This window comes from Ruditapes philippinarum, unplaced genomic scaffold (assembly GCF_026571515.1).
Source record: "Ruditapes philippinarum isolate M1 unplaced genomic scaffold, ASM2657151v2 ctg196_1_1_1_1, whole genome shotgun sequence".
NCBI classification, from domain to species: domain Eukaryota; kingdom Metazoa; phylum Mollusca; class Bivalvia; order Venerida; family Veneridae; genus Ruditapes; species Ruditapes philippinarum.
The window spans coordinates 102654-123916 of NW_026862528.1; the positions used below are offsets into that span (position 1 = coordinate 102654).

The following is a 21263-nucleotide window of genomic DNA, read 5'->3' on the forward strand; positions in this document are numbered from 1 at the left end:
GTCCTAAAAACCAGAACGCTGATTGTATGTAGATGACTGGTAGCCGTAATTACTAAAATTTGAGTTAACAAATCCTCGACCAGAACGTCTACGCTGGACACCTCTATAATTGCTGTAAGTATAATCCTTACCAATGTACGATAAAGCATCACAACTTTTGACTTCTTTTGAAACATCATCACCAAAAAGTTTGGTTGTTATAGGCATCGAAATACTACACAATGAAGAATACTTCTTCTTCAAATACGGTCTTATAAGATATCTCCTCCTCAAACTGAGGTTGTATTGCACCTGACCCAGAACAGTAAACAGGTCAGAGAAGATACATTTTGCCTCATTTTTCATAAGATTGTTCTTTTTCACAAACTCAAGCAACTTAACAACTGGACCTAGGCCCGAAACCACAAGATTTTGTATGTCCACCATAAACTTATCTTGAAAATGGGCTCTTTTGTCTAATGTTTTCCATATTTCCTGGTTAACAATGGGCGGAATGGCCCTGTCACAATTCTTAGGTACTTGGTACTTATTCAAAATAGAGTCTAAGTCACACTGGGCAGTAAATGCCGTGTTAATTAAATTGGCCAAGGACTCATTCACTGGCTCACCTTTCTCTGGTATTTTTAATTTGGGAAGATCCCATGTATCACTTTCCGACTCAAGTCTATTATCAGTACAACCATCGTCAAAAGCCGAAGAAAAATCTTTGACAGATTACGAATCCCTGTATCTTCAATATCAACATCTTGGGCAGCAACCTCCACCCTAAGGTTAGGTTTTAATGCTGCAGGAACAGCAGAATAGTTATCATTCACAGATTCATCATCCATATAATCATAATTATCCTCATTATAGTCATAGTTATCACAATCAGGAAGAAACTGAGGATTCTGTTGAACAACAGGCTGTATACCAAGAAGAGTCCTAAGACCTTCAATATCCTTATTAGATAAGTTTTTCAAATCAAATTTATCCGAGGATAAATTTCTGTCCGATATTTCCGAAGAATTAGTATTCAAAGTTTTACCTGACTGTTTTTTGCCTTTACCACGAGGGGGTTTATTTTCTTTCTCCACCACGACGGATTTTAACCGTTTTTTGTCCGAAGACTTTTTCTCTTTCTTACCGGTAATTTCTTGGTCCGAAAACCCAGAAAAATCTCCCTCCTCACCCGAAGCATGAAGGTCTATCCTATCGAGAAGAGCCTCTTGGGCCATAATAATGCGGTTAAACGTAAAATAACTTTTCAAATCACTTGAACTTTCAAGAACACGCGACAACCACAACGCCAAAACAAAAAGTGAAAACATGTGTTTCATGCTTCCGGTTATTACTTCCGGTAGTCACGCGCATGTCCGTGATATAGCGGGAAATTTAAACCTTTGAATACGCGACTTAAACCATAAATTCAAAATGAAATGCTATTTTGTACATGTGAAGCCGAAGGCTTGATGAAAAATAATGAGTTGTGGCTCTTTTCATTTTCTCATGAATTCTTGTCCATAAATTTTGTTATAAGTAATAGATATTATATAATGAAATGTGTAACAGTCCTTTTACACTGTATTGAGTTGCAGTGCCTGATCACTATTGAGTTATAGCCCTTCATATGCACACATATTTTGGAACTGTTGTTTTCCCCAGTAATGTTTTTACACATGTGTTATTTCAGATACAAATATGAACTTTGTGATATCACTCTAAGATTTAGATTTTATATCTGCTTTTGTTTATAGTTTACAATATTACTTGTTCCTTGTCATGGAGAGTTTTTATACCCCCGCACAACAAAGTTGTAAGGGGGGTATACTGGAATCAGCTTGTCCGTCCGTCCGGCTGTCCGTCCGTCTGGCCGTCTGTCCGTCCGGCCGTCCGTCCGTCGGTTTTTTCTTGTCCGCCCAATAACTTAAGATTCCTTTGACCCTTAGTCTTCATTTTTGGCATGGAGGTTAGTCATGATTAGTAGATGACCCCTATTGATTTTGAGGTCACTAGGTCAAAGGTCAAGGTCACAGGGGCCTTGACTTCAAAAAGCTTGTCCGCCCAATAACTTAAGATTCCTTTGACCCTTAGTCTTCAAATTTGGCATGGAGGTTAGTCATGATTAGTAGATGACCCCTATTGATTTTGAGGTCACTAGGTCAAAGGTCAAGGTCACAGGGGCCTTGACTTCAAAAAGCTTGTCCGCCCAATAACTTAAGATTCCTTTGACCTACAGTCGTCATATTTGGCATGAAGGTTAGTCATGATTAGTAGATGACCCCTATTGATTTTGAGGTCACTAGGTCAAAGGTCAAGGTCACAGGGGCCTTGACTTCAAAAAGCTTGTCCGCCCAATAACTTAAGATTCCTTTGACCTACAGTCGTCATATTTGGCATGGATGTTGATCATGATTAGTAGATGACCCCTTTTGATTTTGAGGTCACTGGATCAAAGGTCAAGGTCATAGGGACTTTGACTTCAAAAAGTTTGTCCACCCATTAACTTAAGATTCCTTTGACCCACAGTCTTCATATTTGGCATGGATGTTGATCATGACTATAAGAAGACCCCTATTGATTTTGAGGTCACTGGGTCAAAGGTCAAGGTCACAGGGACCTTGACAAAAAAAAAGCTTTTCTTCTCAATTGCTAAAGAATGTCCTGTCAGCAATGTATTGATTTTGACATTTTCACATTTGAAGCATGTAGAATACATAACTTAGCAATGCACTGGTTTAGTAACCTCAGATTTGGTAGGGAGGTTGTCCTTGAGCTCTAAATGGCCACTGTTGATTCTGACAAAGTGGTATGCGGGGGTATTCACGCCATGATAGTGGCAGTTCTAGTTATAGTCAGGTGAGCGTTTTCAGGGCCATCATGGCCCTCTTGTTACGTTGTTGATATCTGCTTTCCCTCCAGAGTCATTTCTCAACCATAATGTGTTTTCTAAACACATGAGACCAATTTTTCTGCTTCATTATTTATTAAATACACAAAACTTTTTAGTTTGAAATCCAATTTTAATTGAAATCTATTTTATTTGTTATTTGTGACCCCAAAAAAACAAAAAACTAAAATTTGTAGTCTTTCCTAGGTTCTCATTACTATAATTTTTAGAAATCATCGATGCTGTAAAATCCTTTTTATATGCCCGAAAGAATTTCGGGCATATTATGTTATACCCCCTGTCGTCCGTCCGTCTGTCTATCCGCACTCACAGGAGAGTAATTATGTGGCTAGAGGGACAATAGGTAACTGTTCATTCCGTAATGCTTTTATGTGGCTATTTTCTTTTGTGTGGCTAAAAAGAACAATAGAGAGAACAATAGAGTAGCCACGTAATTACTGTCCTGTGAGAACGTCCGTCCGTCCGTCTGTCCGTCCGTCCGTCCGTTAGCAATTTGGTTTCCGGAGCATAACTTAAGTTCCATTTGGCCCACAACATTCAAACGTCATAGGATGATTGCCCATATTGGGTAGAAGACCCCTATTGATTTTGGGGTCACAAGGTCAAAGGTCAAGGTCACTATCACATTAAAACTGAAAACAGTTTCCGGAGCATAACTTAAGTTCCATTTGGCCCACAACATTCAAACTTCATAGGATGATTGTCCATATTGGGTAGAAGACCCCTATTGATTTTGGGGTCACAAGGTCAAAGGTCAAGGTCACTATCACCTTAAAACTGAAAACAGTTTCCGGAGCATAACTTAAGTTCCATTTGGCCCACAGTGTTCAAACTTCATAGGATGATTGTCCATATTGGGTAGAAGACCCCTATTGATTTTGGGGTCACAAGGTCAAAGGTCAAGGTCACTATTACCTTAAAACTGAAAACAGTTTCCGGAGCATAACTTAAGTTCCATTTGGCCCACAGTGTTCAAACTTCATAGGATGATTGTCCATATTGGGTAGAAGACCCCTATTGATTTTGGGGTCACAAGGTCAAAGGTCAAGGTCACTATCACCTTAAAACTGAAAACAGTTTCCGGAGCATAACTTAAGTTCCATTTGGCCCACAGTGTTCAAACTTCATAGGATGATTGTCCATATTGGGTAGAAGACCCCTATTGATTTTGGGGTCACAAGGTCAAAGGTCAAGGTCACTATTACCTTAAAACTGAAAACAGTTTCCGGAGCATAACTTAAGTTCCATGTGGCCCACAGTGTTCAAACTTCATAGGATGAATGTCCATATTGGGTAGAAGACCCCTATTGATTTTGGGGTCACAAGGTCAAAGGTCAAGGTCACTATTACTTTAAAACTGAAAACAGTTTCTGGAGCATAACTTAAGGTCTATTTGGCCCACAATATTCAAACTTTATAGGAGGATTGCTATTGGAAGGAGGTAATACTTTATTTAATTTATATAATGTCTTACAAATGCTTCATCCTTAATATAAAAAAAAACATTTTCGGGCATATAATGCTCCGCCTAGCGGTGCTCTTGTTTATGTTTGCCTAGAATTATTTAATTACTTTATTTATTTACCATACATGTATGTGAACAGTCAAAAGCTTTATGATTTTTACATACCATACCTTTGCTGATTCCAGGGATATCAAATGACGTCAAATATTTTCTTCCAAATATGTAGGCAATTACTGAAAAGGAAAATGATTCTGACCTTCCATAGCGCAAGCTATCCCAAACTCAAGCTGATTTTGCGATTCCGTAAAAAAATGGTATTGCACAGCTGTGCATATATTTTGCGTTATACAAACATAGTGTAAAGATGCACTTAATGATAGTGTTACACAATAGGTGCGTCAATGAAAAAAGATTCTTTTGCACTTTAAACAGTCTTTATTTTGGATATGTGATAAATGAATTATTATATTCGTGTAGGTTTATTTATCAGGAATCACTCAATGAATCCAATATTGGCCACATGTTTATGATACTCATGGTTCAGAAATTGAAAAATATTTATTTAGGTATATGATAAAAATAAAAGGAAAAGAAAGCTATTTTTTTAGTATTTAACCATAAACGAAAACTTAAGTTTCTAATCATACAGTATTTGAAATGAGCTGTTGTATTTATGCCATTGTTAAAAAAATGCTGTATGTTTATGCCATTTTTAAAAATGCATATAAAAGGTGCTTTTATCTTTTATCCTAGATATGGTCAGTTTTCATTATTTTCAGATTGTTTTATATCAACCTTATGGTAAATCAGTGGACTGGTGGGCCTATGGTGTCTTACTGTATGAAATGTTGGCAGGACAGGTTAGTATATAATACTGTTTGTTTGATATTGGCCAGAGATTGCCTGTGTATTTAACCTTTTTCCTGCTAAATATCTATCTTAGATGGACTAATCCTTTGTTCAATCTGGACAAAACCATTCATTTTATCTATGGAAAATTATAAAATAAGCACTGACTGAATAGCAAACATTGCAGACTGTTCAGCATTGATGTCCAAGCTGATCTTGGTCTGTACTTGTCACAAGGGTGGATTAAGTTTTTTAGAGGACAGGGCAAGATTCCGTGATTTTCTGTTTCTGAAAGAATTTATAATGTTTTCAAGTAATAGTATGTTTTGTTTACTTTATGTCTGATATATGACACAAGCAAAAACTGTTGATGTTCATCAGAACTGACTTACGAAAAAAAACCTCAAAAGACTAAGTTATTTTTTTTAAGCTGCTATCCCACACAATGATTTTTACCGTTTTCTGAAAAATGATCATTATCAAAAGTTAGGGCTTTACTTGTAATACCAGTTTAAACTACATGTATATATTTTGTGTGTGGGTTGGTACCCTTGAAGATAACTTCCATCAAACATACTCAAAGAATTACGCTTATACAGAATTTTATGAACATTCCCCCGCGGATCTGTACAGGAAGTGCCATACATTTGATTGTATATAGAAGTTTTCTAAAACGGGAAAAATATTACTCCAGTGGGTGTCGTATTGCACAGCAGCAGGTTTAATCTAAAATGTTTTCTCCTACCATGCAGACACAAGGTTAAATGTTTTTCCTCTTTTTGTAGACCCTGAGATGCAATGCTATCCATTTTTAAGGCCGATATCAGTTTCTTAATGACCGTTTTGGGATATAAAGAATTTTGTGCACAAAAAAGAATCTCTTTATGATAAAATTCTCCGCAATAAAGATTTGCTTTGTTATGAAATGAATTTTATTATCATTATATCTAGCTATTACCCAGCAGAATTTGTGTAATGGATCTGTTTTGCTTTGAATTTGAAATGTTTTGTTATTTATTTGAGTGATTTCTGTATCAAAATTATATCTAAAATAATGCAACAAACAATATTGATTCTTGTGAATCTGCATGGACGGGCAGAGCGCTTTCGTACCAAGCTTGAAATAAGACTAATTTGGCGCTTGATACTAACATAGCTGAACAGGGGCACCCCTGACTGATTTTAATTATACCTAGTTGCTTAAAAATGCAGGAATTGTCCTTGTTCAGACATGCACTGCACCTGAATAATAAGGATGTACCTAAACCATTGTTCTATGGTTTAACAAAGTTTCTCTTGGACCACTAATCTAGAACCAACCATGTAGTCAAATCAGGACTGTGAGAATGGGGCATATAAGCAAAGAGAGTGAACAATAAAAAGTAAAAATAGCATGTTCTGTTAAGCCATAAAGTGTAAGGAAAAGAAACTCTTCCCATTCTCTATCTGTATATCTTGTAAGAGTTGTTTCCCATGAATTATATTTCAGAAAATTCAACGATTTTCTGCTTAATCACAAGACATTTCTGTTTGTTGTTAGATATTTTAATTTTATTTTGATGTTTTGAAATGTTTACATGTATTTCCAATTCATAGCAGGAGAGGTCAATTTTACAATCAAACTTTAACTGTCATTTATATATGAAGCTTCAGTGGCATTATTATATCGGGAAGGAAAGCTAATTTTCCTTGGAAATGACTTGGGGGTAAATGTCTTGATCATTGTCATATTCTTTAACTTGAATGTTTCTCAGAAAATATGAAAGAATCTAGCTCAGCATCGTCTATAATTTTTTGATATGACTTCCTAATTAGATATCCCTGACAATTTCTTGACAATTTTAACATTGGAATGACATTCTGATAGAATTCTGGAAGCCAAACAAGACTGACAAAAGCTTTAATACAAAACAAAATACACTGTGTCTAATTCAAAGGATTTCCATCATCAGATATCAGTAATTGAATTAAATAGGAAAAGAAATAACAGAAATATTTAGTTGTCTGATGACATTGTAATTATCATGATTATATATTATTACAGCCACCATTTGATGGAGAAGATGAGGAGGAGTTGTTTACATCAATCACAGACCATAATGTGTCCTATCCTAAATCCATGTCAAGAGAGGCTGTGGCTATCTGCAAAGGGGTATACATTTCTTAATAAATTGTTTCTATAGAAGCAAATATGAGCCGCGTAATGACAAAACCAACATAATGGGTTTGCAACCAGCATGGATCCAGATCAGCCTGCGCATCCGCGCATTCTGATCAGGATCAATGCTGTTCGCTATCAGTTTCTTTACTGTTCGCTATCAGTTTTCTTTACCACCAACACCCCCATATTTGTACTGTATTACTGTATAATACTGACAGTGATAAACAAAGGGGGCTGTTCCTGGAGATTACCAAAGTTTCTATTTTCTCAATTATTTTGTTGTGCCTATACTTTGGTAACTCATTGACAAGGCAGTTGCATTCACAGAAGCGAAATCATTTGCTCTTGACTGTTGTTTTTTTTTAATTTTACATAAATGTTGAAAGGTTGCCCTTCAGCTAGCTTACAAGAATGCTAAGAGAAGGTAACTACAAAGGGCTTAGTTTTGTAGACAATTATTTAAAAAGAGTTGTCTCCCTTTAATTGATTTTCTTGTTTTATTTTGTCAGTATTTTACGCTTTCAATTTTGAACCAAAGGAAACATTTCAAAGCTATGCACAATATTGAAAATGATTCACTTAATATTTTATTTTCAAAGAGTACAATTGTTTGTTAATTAATAAAGCAAATATCAATACATGTATTACACAATTAACATGTACATTTGTGTATTTGAATGATAGTGTGTGCATATCAGTGTGTAGTAATTTATATCATTAATATGTATCTCCATATCTATATCATCTCTATATCAAGTTATTTTCTCTATCTTCTTTACTAAAATTACGGTATGAAGTGTGGCTGAGTGGTTGACTTTGAGGGTTGAGGCATCAGAATTGCCACCACCATTTGAGCCCCGCCATGACAAAACCAACATAATGGGTTTGCGACCAGCATGGATACAGACCAGCCTGCGCATCTGCGCAGTCTGATCATGAGGATCAATACTGTTCGCTATCAGTTTCTTTACTTGTTATAGTGTATGTTAAAAACAGCATGGATCCCTGATCAGACTGCGCAGATGCGCAGGCTGGTCTGGATCCATGCTGGTCACAAACGCACTATGTTGGTTTTGTCATGATGCGGCTCAAATTATGTGAGATATTAAAAGCTCAACTAAACTGAGCAGGCAACATTCTAAATTTTAGCACTCTTTAAAGTTTCGTCTATAATCCTGAATTAAAACAGGAGTATATATAGTAAGCTTATTCAATATTTGTACTGTGAGCTGTTCGGTTAGCTCAGTAGGTAGTGTTGGACTTTGAATCTGGCAACCCAGGTTCGATTCCCGGACAGTGCAAGACACTTTCGTTGTGATTGATCATAAAATCCTTTCTGCAGGCTTTCGCACTGTACCTCTGCTCTGGCATGTACAGAAAGTAACAGTTCCTTGCGAAAATGAAGGCAACTAGTACTGGTAAACTGCTTGACAACTTGCTCCTGAATGATGCAGTGGCTGAACTTTTATTCAATGTGGCTTACTGCCGTGCTCTGGAGTGAAAACTTCAAATACCACCAACACCACCATATTTGTACTGTATTACTGTATAAAATACTGACACTGATAAACATAGGGGTCTGTTCCTGGAGATTACCAAAGTTTCCATTTTCTCAATTATTTTGTTGTGCCTATACTTTGGTAACTCATTGACAAGGCAGTTATATTCACAGAAGTGAAATCATTTACCCTTGACTTTTGATAGTTTGAATCTTACATAAATGTTGAAAGGTTGCCCTTCAGCTAGCTTACAAGAATGCTAAGAGAATGTAACTACAAAGGGCTTAGTTTTGTAGACAATTATTTAAAAAGAGTTGTCTCCCTTTAATTGATTTTCTTTCTTGTTTTATTTTGTTTCAATTTTGAACCAAAGGAAACATTTCAAAGCTATGTACAATATTGAAAATGATTCACTAAATGTTTTATGTTTAAAGAGTACAATTGTTTGTTAATTAATAAAGCAAATATCAATACATGTATTACACAATTAACATGTACATTTGTGTATTTGAATGATAGTGTGTGCGTATCAGTGTGTAGTAATTTATATCATTAATGTATCTCCATATCTATATCATCTCTATATCTATCTTCTTTACTAAAATTAAGGTATGAAGTGTGGCTGAGGGGTTGCCTTTAAGGGTTGAGGTGACTAGATGGGTTTGAATTACTGGAGTCTCTCCTGAGCAGGCAAGGTGGTTTTGACCCCTGGTGTAGCTTTAAGTCTGTAATAGTACTAATACCCAAGGTTAGCCTGAAAATCATCTTTCGTGTTGGTGCACCATAAAACTAAATAAACAAACAAAATAAAAATGTTTTATTATGTTAAATGATTTGTAATTACAATGTCATAATTATGTCCTGTTGGCCATACTAAGAAAATCTTTTGATAATTTGATACTACAGGCAACAATCCCAGACCCATGTGCATCAAGTACAAAATCAGGCCAGACTGCAGTCAAGAAAAGAGTATCTTAACAGATCATTTACTGTTAACTTAAATGTCATAATTATTTACTGGTAAATCTGATAAATAGGCCTTGAAAAATCTCAATATCTTTTATGCAGTGTGTGAAATCATTTCATTTTCAAAATTTCAGCTGGATAACAGTATAGTCAAAGTTTTGAATTAAAATTCATTTTATGAAACCTTTCATCGTAATCATTTAAGTACACAATACATTCTTGTTTTTAACATGTCTGGTTCATTCCATTATTTCCATAGCTACTCACCAAGAATCCTGTGAAACGGTTGGGTTGCGGCCCAACTGGGGAGAGAGATTTCAAAGACCATGCTTTCTTCAAGAGAATTATGTGGGAGAAGATAGAAAATCGAGAAGTTCAGCCACCATATAAACCCAAGATCGTAAGTCTTTACAAAACAACAACAACAACACTACATGTTTTATTGGGCCTTCTTTCTGTTGTCTTTCTTCACTCAGAGCTGGGTCACTTTTGTTTTCTGAGAGGTTCAGGTCTGAACTCTGCTTGGCTTTTGCAATTGTACGAAAATATACTTCTTTATTTAAAGAGATATATAATTATCAAATTCAATTTTCTTGTACACCTATAAGATTTGTGTCAATGGGCTTATTTTGAACACCTTTGGTAATTTGTGTACACTTTAATTTGCAGTCAAGAAGCTTTTATATCTCTGATACTTTCAAAATAATTTCTGAAATCTTTGCTTTCTTAAATAGCCTGAACTATTTTTTATAGGTTACAACGGATTATATTAAAAAAGGAACTTAGCTTTATATATATTAGCTTTTTCGGTTGCTAACTTTTATATCAATTTTATGACATAAAGCAAAATTGATTATGTTTGTAAATTACAAAAAAATATGAAAGGAAAAGAATTCAAAAGTGCCCCATGCAAAGTCAAGTTTACAGACTCAAGGTAAGGACAGGTCAAGGCCACAAGTAGAATCTGTACTATAAATAGTAACAAAAATGTAAAGTGTGCAATAAGTGTTTATATACTCTCATATTGTGTATCTATACATAGACAGTTACCTTTTGTACTTTATATTGTCAAAATACATTTTGTGCCATGTATTTATGAAAAAAAAAGAGTGTTTCCATGAAGCGAAAATGAAACTACGATCTATTTTTACACCCGATTACCGCGTAATCTTGAAAACTAATCTGGAAGGACAATACTTCCTGGTTATGTAAACAAAAACAATAGGGAATAAAAAAAAAAATCTTTTGATTTAATAAGTTCAATGCGTCTGACTTTATAAATCTTATTAAAAGGCTGTCATATTAGACAGACTGATATGAAAAATAACTTCGTAAATTTAAACATGTTACAACAAAGAATCATAGTTATACCTGCAAACTAATTGAGTGAAAAACCATTACTGTTAAACCTGCTTTTAAGGACATCTCAATTCTGTCTCATGACGTCCCAGTTCAGAAGTTAATTATACAGCATTAAGTAAAATAGTGTATAAGCTTTCAGAATTGATGCATTTCATAAAAAAGCTATTACTGAATTAATATAGGTTTAAGTTAGTGTCTGAAATATTAAATTTTTTTAATGGAGTAAATAAAAGATAAAAGTAACAAAGTAAACAGATAAACAGTCAGTGTTCATACTGATTTGTTGGTTTTGGTGTTTGTTTTTTTACAAAATTCTGGTTTTCAAATCACTGACAGTACAATTTTTTATCCTCATTTACTTAACTATCTCATTTTTTGGTCAATCAATAAGGAAAATATTATTAAAAAATATCTTTGCATCATCATTTTTGTTTGTTTTCCAATTGAATTTTTTAATTTTTTTTTTTAACAAGTTTTCCGAAAAGTGGCAGACGATAAGATTATAATGTCAGGTTTGATACAGGAAATAAGTGTAGAACATGAAAAAAAAAAATTAAGACACTAAAAACTAAGGTCTGTTTTATATGATATCAAACAGACATCTTTTATAGTGAAAACTGAAGAATTTTTCTTGTTTCATTGAATGTTAGTAAAATGTGATAGAAGAAAAAAGTGATAAAAGAGAGGCTGAATTAATCTCTTCTAACTGGCCTGGTTCTTTAATGAAATCTTTAGACTGTGTCTGATTAAAGTTGAGTTGATTTTTTGTTTGTTTTATCTTGAATTGGTCAATTTAAAACAGAAACGTTATACATTTGAAAGCAGAAACGTGAGCGAAAAAGCTTCCGGTACATTTTCTTTGTACAAAAATGATGTAATGAAGACCGTTATTAAGTACACACAGACTCTTTGATATGATTTTATGAGGAAATTAAGGGGAAGTGTTCATTTAGTTAATTCAACGATTTAAGTTTTATTTATTGTGTTTAAAGTGGTTTAGCAAGAAATGAGGACTAAATTTAGGTATTAGAACTTAAATGAAGATGTCCATCTAATTGTTAATTAAAATAGTTTTGATTATAGTTAAGATGTCTGGGTATTTTCTATAATATGTTTTAATTAAAACCTAATGTACAGCCATTTTTTGAGAATAATTTAAAAAAAAAAAATATAAAAAAGAATGTAGGCGTCAAGCAGTTTTCAAGAAAAGATGTCCAATCATAATTATGAGTATTTATTTAGATACATGATTTAAATGGAAAAAAGTAATTGTAATGAGAAAATAAATGGTTTTAAAAGGTCAGAATATAAATGTCAATGAGATTGCATGTTGATACCCCCTACCCCCTCATTGTTTTTAGTTAGTTTACCTTTTACTGTTGTGATATACTATGAGTATTGTGCAAACATCCGTGTTGCATGGATGCTTTGGTGTTTTCCTGCATGTGTATGACACAGATCAGTCTTTGAAGCCTTTTTTCTTTTTCCAAATAATATTTCTGTTTTGATAAGTAAAACATCAAATAAACAAGTATTTTAAGTCTTCTGACAAGAAATATTTATGTGATACACAAAAAAGAAGCATAATAGCTTTAAAAAGAACTGGAAAAATAATAATAAACCAACAAAAAAAAATGTTATTGGTATGTTTGTAGGAAAATTTCAAGTCTGTTAAGACTAATTTGTTCGACATGGAAATGGCGTGAAAGTTTCATATGAAACAATAATTGATAAGTCATTGTACGCGTAATAAGGAAAAAACTTGTAAATCGTTCGAGACCTGCAAATAATACCTCAATTTTCCTCATTGGAAGGGGTTTGAAAGTTTTTGTATCAAATAAGTTTATAACATATTATTTCATCTTTTTGTAACAAAGCTTACTTAATGTCAAAACTCAGTTGACTTCATGGGAAGCAAAATTGTCAAGATCAAATATAATCTGGATATTTTTAATATTTCTCATGAAATTCTAGTCCAAGTGTCGAAAGTTTAGTTTGGGATAAATGGTGTTTGTTTTTTAATCTTGAAAATAACAGTTTTATGAAAGATTGAAGTGATTGATCTTCTGTTTGAAGCCCTACCACTTCTATCACCTCACATTCTTAAAAAAAAATTTACATGGCCAATAACATTTTTCGAAAAATGTTTTGAAATTTTTTTCTGATAAAAAGGTTAAAATGCGTTACAACTACTGGGAGCATTTTCTAAATATATCTTCTCTCCAGCTAGGTTACATAATGTCAGTGGTTCTGCTCAAGTGCTACACAGCGGGGCACCTCAGGTCTTCCTCCTCCAGTAAAGCTGGAAAGTCGCCAAATGACCTTGACTGTATAGGTGTGACACAAAACCCAAATAAATAAAAATAAAAAAAATATATCTTATGCTATCTGAGTAAAAATTGTTTAACTGCTACATGTGATATAAATATAAGTTTCAGAGCTACTTTAGTATTAAACATGTTAATGTGAAATATATATATTAATTTAGAATGGTCAAATGGTTATAATAATAAATACAAAGTATATGTAAACAAAACAACAAAAATCAACAACATGGTTTCATTTTCGGAAATAGGCAAAATCATATTGACTCATTTGTTACTTGACTCTAGCTGCCTTGTGTTAAAAATATTTTTATCTATGACGAAAGAAAATCATCTTGTTTTTCAAACTAAATTGCACGTAAACATCTTCATTATCGTATGGTAGTATTTAAAATGCATTCTGTGCAGTGCGCTATTTAAGGCTTAAATTACCTGTATAGCTATTGCATTCGTAAAATAATAATAGAAAATTTAATGTCATTGAATAACATTGTTGTAGAAGATTTTGACAAAAGTTCAGATATTATATAGGGTACAGTTTGCATAGTTTAAGTTTTGCATAGTTTAAGTGCCGATGATTTTCAAAGTAGATACATTTATAATAAAGTTTGAAACTTTGTTTATAAATTGCAGTATTGATTTAGAACAAGAATAAAATAATTAGGAAAAAAAAACCTAAAATCCTTAGTAAAATGGTTTAGTTATTTTAGTTAAATAGCATTGTGAATAAAAAGCAAATCAATAAAGAAGTGAGTGATTGTATAAACTCTAGAAATATTTTTGATTTGCTTAATATATATTGCTTTTATAAATTTGATTTGAAGCAGTTTTGTTTATATTGTTATTATTTTTAATCAATAACTAAAATATTCGCTTCATAACATTAAAAAATTCATTTAAGATTTTGTACTCAATAGTTTTTCAAAAAAAAAAAAAAAAAAAATTCAAAAATGATATGTTAAAATTAAAACACTGGATATGAAACATATGCAGTCAGGCCAGTTTTCATTAGATTCAATTTCTTTTATATCAAAAATCTCTGGAACTAATTTTTCATTTGAACCAGAAAAAGTTGATTAAGAAATTAAGCCAGGGCAAAAAAGCTACCTGAAGGTTCCAATTTTTCAACTTTCTATTTTTATCTCAACAGATGTTCTAAAAGATAATAAAAAAGGGTGTTTTTTCCCAGAAAATTTCGATAAAAAGAAAAATTGCCAAAAATAAATGTTTGGGTCAATAACCTCTATCTTTAATAATGTTAAAGTTTACTTTTTCTTGTGTTTTTTTAATCTTTTAAAATAGGTGACCTGTTTTTTTTTTTAATCTTTAAGTGAAACAAGTCTCTTTTTTTTCTCTTGTCTTTGTCTATCTTTGTATATATGTATGTTTCATGATTCATTACCTTTCTTTCCAATTATGCTAATTGAATTATAAGCCAAGTGGCATTAAACTTAATTGATAATTACCAACAAGTCCAAAGATTGAGGGGATATTTCTACTTCTATGGTTTTAAAGATGCTATCTTTATTTTAGAGACTTCAGATATTTTTTTACGGAAAATTGATTTCATATTATTCTTCCTTTATGGAGGTCAGAAGTGGGGTGGGGTACTTTAAAAAATCAAAGAACTTATTAAGATAGGAATCCACATTAAAGCATGCAGCAGTACATGTAAGTCATAGAGAAAAACTTAAAACTTAACAATGGATAGTTCCAATATAAAGTAAAATGGAACATTGACCAAGTGCTGGTACAGGACTTTGCCGATCATGCATTTTAGTTCTACTAGGGTCATATCCCTGTGTTTCCTCATTTAAAACCAGTATGTCCAGAAATCTGAGTTCAGAATGTTTTAGATGAACTATAAGGATTCATCACCATCTAGCTTACATGACTAAGTTACCCTTAAACTGCTGTATTTACATAATGGATTGACCCGTCTTTTAATTTAGAACAGTCCATTCAAAATTTAAGGGATTTCAACATCAAAATACAAATCTTGGAGGGATACAATGCCTAAAGTGGTTAAGGTTCTGCCTCTCAACCAAGGCATCATGGGTTTGAGCCCTACTTTGGTCATGATCAGGGTTCCTCAAATGAGACCAGTACGGGTTTAGTTCCAGGAAGCAAACGCGAAAATGATTAATATAAATTGCAAGAACTTGTTTTGCAATTAAGTTAAAATGAATATTTTTGAACTAAAATACAAAAATTGAGCTACCACCAATATAGAGCCTAAGTCAAATTGCATCAGATGTGCAGGCTGGCCTGGCTTTTTACTGGTGGCAAAGGCTTGATCACAGGTCCAGCTTGCTTTAAGTGTTTATAAAAATTTATCATTTTTCTGAAGTAACAATTTTGAAACCTTTTTCTTAAAGAATTCTTTTCTTATTACTAATATGTATCTGTTTCTTTTTCTTAACAAAGCATTTAATCAAGTGTAATGCACAAATATATATTATATATCAAATATTGTTGTTATCTATAAATATAAAGTGAAACTTTCAATATATTTTTGTCTATACTATTTGAAAAGTTGCATCTTGGCCCTTTTACAATTTTACTCATATTTTTGTTGAGCACTGCATTTTGAGCTCACCTGAGCAATAAAGTTTCTGTGGCAAGGTATTGTCTTAATGGATCCGATGGATCTTGCAATTTTTCTCTCTTTATATTTTGAGAGTTAGGTTGCTATGGTTACATGTTAAAATTTGTTTTAATATATAAAATTAAAATTAGGATAGGTCTTACTGTGTCTCAATTTATATACATGTACATACATGTATCATGACCATACTACATTATTTAGATTTTATTTTTAGAAGTGACCAAAAAAAAAAAAAAAAAAAAAAATCTGGAATATAAATATTAATCTGAAAGTTTTTATATTATACATGTATGCGATATATTTGTCTGACATTTAGATCTGTTTGAATTTTTCAAAAAAGATAACAATTTGATAATTTTGAGATCTACATAGCTACTAAAATCTCTGTGACCTTACATGTCTTAAATTTGTAAAAAAAATCGGAAAATTGAGTATCATAGTTTCAACAAGTCTCAGATGAGCTATGGAGGCCATGTTTTTGGTCGTTATTTTAATTCTGCACTTTAATGGCTTACATGTTTTGTGAATGTTCTGTCTTGTCTTGTATGTGTATGTTTACATTTTTTTATTATTATCATGTTTGATCAAGTTTCTCAGATGGGCTTATACTCTGACCCTTTTAAGTTTTTGCACAATTTATAATCTGAAAAAAAAACAAACAAAAAAACGTTTTAAAAACATTTTTTGTTTTTGGTTATAGATATTTTAATAATCTTAATACTGTGACCTGTGTAATGTTTTGCACAATTTATAATCTAAAAAAAAAACATTTTTAGAAAAATATTTTTGTTATTAGTTATAAATATTTAATAATCTAAACATTTGTAATGAAAATGATTTGCATAAGTTTGCACCAAAATTGAAATTTGCCAGTCTGCATTATTTAGCAGTCTAAATTTAGACTTTCTTCTGTTTGCTTCAAAGTATTTTGATGTTAAAATTCTTATAATTCAAATACTACATGTCCATTTTATCAAATTATTACAGTAATTCAAAAGACAAGAAAAGTAATGAGTCCAAATAAAGTCAATTAATAAATCAGAAATCATAAATCAAGTTAAATTCGGGGAAAGTAAAGATTATCTTTTTAGCATTAGAAATTCTGTCTATAAATAAAATTAAGTTAAAATATCTTGTATACCATCGTTTCATGTAAATCAAGGTGATTTATCTGTCAATCAATCAATCAATCAATCCAACAAACAATCAATCAATTAAAAATTGAATTTTACTTTTATTAATAAATGGGGTCATTTGCAGAAAATCATAAAAATTTAATAATAATAGAAAAATTAATAGTGTATCTATCAGTTTATTAAGATTTTTGACACAGTAGTAATTTTTTCCCTGCTGTTATGTAGGTTTTTGATTTATTTAAGTAATTAGTCAGTGAAAAGTTTTTTTTGTGAGAAAATAAAATCTTATTACTAGCATTTAAAAGAACTCGGATAATCTGAATCTAAATGAATCAATTATCTAATAAACAAATTAATAATAAATAAATCTATCAATTCATTGAACAATAGATCATTGAACAATAGATCAATCAATCAAGTAATCAATCAATCCAATTGATTTATTTGAAAAGGTATAATCAGTCATTCAAATAAAGAAATCTATTAATCCATTGAATAATAGATCAAGCAATCAATCAATTCAATTGATTTATTTGAAAAGTTATAATCAATAAATCTATCAATCAATCAATCAATCAATTAAGCAATCAATGAATCAAGTTGATTTATTTGAGAAGGTATAATCAGTCTTTCAAATATATAAATCTTTCAATCCATTGAACAATAATTCAATCAATTAATCAGTCAATCAATCGAGCAATCAATAAATCCAATTTAGTTATTTGAAAAGATATAATCATTAGTTCAGAAATGAATGATTTAACGTAAAATAACCATTAATATGAGCTGCGTCACGACAAAACCAACATAGTGCATCTGCGCAGTCTGATCAGGATCCATGCTGTTCGCTATCAGTTTCTCTGCTTGTAATATAGAGTTGGTAAGCGAACAGCATGGATCCTGATCAGACTGCGCAGATGTGCAGGCTGGTCCGGATCCATGCTGGTCGCAAACCCACTATGTTGGTTTTGTCGTGACGCGGCTCATTTTCTGTCTAGACAATAGAGCATACAGAGAAATTGTACAACTTATAATGATAATAAAGAAAGGTCATTAACAGTCTGGTAGAAATGAGGATTAACTTATTATTAATAAGCTTATATTGTGTCACACATTTGGAACATCGGTGGTTCAACAGGACGGCCTTTTTGTACCTGAAATAATGCACAGAAGGGTACCTGAGGTCTTCCTCCACCAGTATTGCTGGAAAGTCACCATATTACCTCTACTGTGTTAGTGTTACATAAAACCTTTTTAAGGGCATATGCAGTGTTTAACAAGATCAACACTACGTTTTAATGAATAGTATAAATAAATGCTATTTAGGACAGTTAACGCAAAAGAGGCTGTCCGAAATTTTTAAATTGAGGCATTCTTATTGGACGAAATGTAGGGTAAAGACTTAAAGTACAAAGAAAATTCTTTGTTATATACATGTATTACTATGTGTAGAAGACAGTAACATTAGATCTTTTTTTCCAAGAAGTATAAAGAATAGTTCGGAATAAAAAAATAAGTGAGGTGTTCTTAATAGAGGAAGCTATTTTAAGGAATTAAGTCACTTTTCGTTTCAGTTACCCAAACTTGTCCTTGATTTTACGATACCTGCTTTACATGTTTGAATTACACATTTGACATGTTTTTCACTATTTTATGCACACTCACGACTGGGGATGATTTTTTCTTTCATATTTGTTTCTCTTTTTTTTACCACAGTCACACGTTTTTACCTTTTTGTTCCCCTTTGATTAAAGAATTGTCTGCACTGATCTAACCTGACAATTTACCTACCTTTAAATGAGCCGTGACATGACAAAACCAACATAATGGGTTTGCGACCAGCATGGATCCAGACCAGCCTGGGCATCCGCGCAGTCTGATCAGGATCCATGCTGTTCGCTATCAGTTTCTCTACTTGTTATAGGGTTTGTAAGCGAACAGCATGGATCCTGATCAGACTGCGCGGATGCGCAGGCTGGTCTGGATCCATGCTGGTCGCAAACGCACAATGTTGGTTTTGTCATGACGCGGCTTAAATGCAATGTTTTATGTATAGGAAAATTCTTCAAACTGACCTTAAAATACTATTTGAATGTATTGTGCCATTCAATTTGACGAAATTCTGTATTAACTCAATTGTCCATTGATTATTATAATTGGATAATTGAACAAATTATTCATGAAAAAGGTGTTCTTTATTGTAAAATGTTTACTATTTTATATTTATGCCCTGTTTTCTACTGCAGATTATAATTCTATGATTAAGCAAGTCAACGAATTTTGAAAAGTAAGGTTACATAACATGTCAGTGTGAATGTCTATATTTTATTTTTTTGCCCCTTATAATTGAGTGCTATACAACATGTCACCATGGTGAATATAGGTTGTATAAACATGATGATGCAGTATGACCAGACTTGTTTACTGCCTTATTAAAACATTTAAAACTGAATTTGCCCAACATTGAATTTGAAATAGTCAATTCAAAGGGTCAGGTATTTCAATATCAAAATACAAAAAAAAAGATAGGCTGCCAACTGTATAGAGCTTGTCCAGACTGCACTGATTTGCAGGCTGGCCTGGCTGTATACTGGTGACAAATGCTGACCACTTTTGGTTCCAGCAGGCTAAAGGTTAAAGTATATGTGAAGAAAAAAACACAATGGTTGATATCAAATTCCTAAAGCAGCACAATGGACATGTACAAATTTAAAGATGGACATTACAGAAAATTTGAAATTCAGAAGGATAATGGTTAAAAAGTGTTTTTACTTAAATCGGCCTTTTAAGCGTAAATTCTATAGATGAAATATTTTAGTTTTATATAAGTCGTTTCATATAATTGTCAAATCAAAAGAATGAAGGTTGAAAATGAAAATTGCCGTCAATAAAATACATACACAGTAAGGAAACCCCTTGATAGTCCTCTTATCTACTGGTACGCCCTCTATATGTAAATTAGTAAAGCGAACGATTTCTTTCCTGATTTGCTTTTTTTAGGAACAAGCTTCATTGGCACGTTATAAATGGCTCTCAGACACTGATTTGAGTGATATGATGCATTTTTAGCTCGACTTTTCTATGAAAAGGGGAGCTATCCTACTCGCCCCGGCGTCGGCGTTAGCGTTGGCGTCACACCTTGGTTAAGTTTTTCGTACCACCCCACTTTATTTCAGAAGTATTACAAGTATGGCTTTGAAACTTACCATACTTGTTCACCATCATAACCTCCATCTACAGACAAGAGTACATAACTCTGTCAAGGTTTTTGACAGAATTATGGCCCTTTTTTTTACTTAGAAAGTGTATTGAGCTTGGTTAAGTTTTTTGTACCACCTCACTTTATTTCAAAACCATTGGAGGTATTGCTTTGAAACTGACCATACTTGTTTACCATCACGACCTTCATCAACAGACAAGAGGACATAACTCTGTCAAGGTTTTTGACAGAATTATGCCCCTTTTTGACTTAGAAAATACATTGAATATGGGTAAAATCCACTTATTGCCTTAACCCTTTGAGATATTGCTTTGAAACTTTTAATGCTATTTCACATCATTACCCCCATCTGTACGCAAGAGAAGGTAACTCTGTCAAGGATTTGTTTTAAAAATTAAGGCCTTTTATCGACTTAGAATCTTGGTTAAGTTTTTAGTACCAGTCCACTTTTTGACTGAACTGTTTGAGATATTAATTTGAAAGTTGGAATACTTGTTTACCATCATGGTCCCAAAACATGGGCAGGAGAAGGTAATTCTGTTAAGGATTTTATTTGAATTATGGCCCTTTTTGACTTAGAAACTCAGTTAAGATTTTCATTCTTGTCCACTTGTTGACTTAACCATTTGAGATATTACTTTGGAAGTTGGAGTTCTTATGTGCCATCATGAGACCTATCTGTAAGCAAGAGAAGATAACTCTGTGAAAATGTTTCTTGATTTGTACTTAGAAATTCCTAGTTAAAGTCTTGTGTGCCCTTAACTGTCAAAGTTTTGTTTTATA

The 21263-nt window shown here is 32.7% G+C and overlaps 1 protein-coding gene across 2 annotated transcripts in view; it reads left to right on the plus strand.

The window, feature by feature from the left end:
- Positions 1-21263, plus strand: part of LOC132719370 (calcium-dependent protein kinase C-like) — a 77286-nt gene that overhangs the window by 31767 nt on the left and 24256 nt on the right. For both annotated transcript variants that reach the window (XM_060703135.1, XM_060703134.1), the window contains exons 8-10: positions 5135-5215; positions 7249-7356; positions 10090-10230. In XM_060703135.1, coding sequence (XP_060559118.1) covers positions 5135-5215; positions 7249-7356; positions 10090-10230 — 330 coding nt within the window. The remainder of the gene's footprint in view (positions 1-5134; positions 5216-7248; positions 7357-10089; positions 10231-21263) is intronic.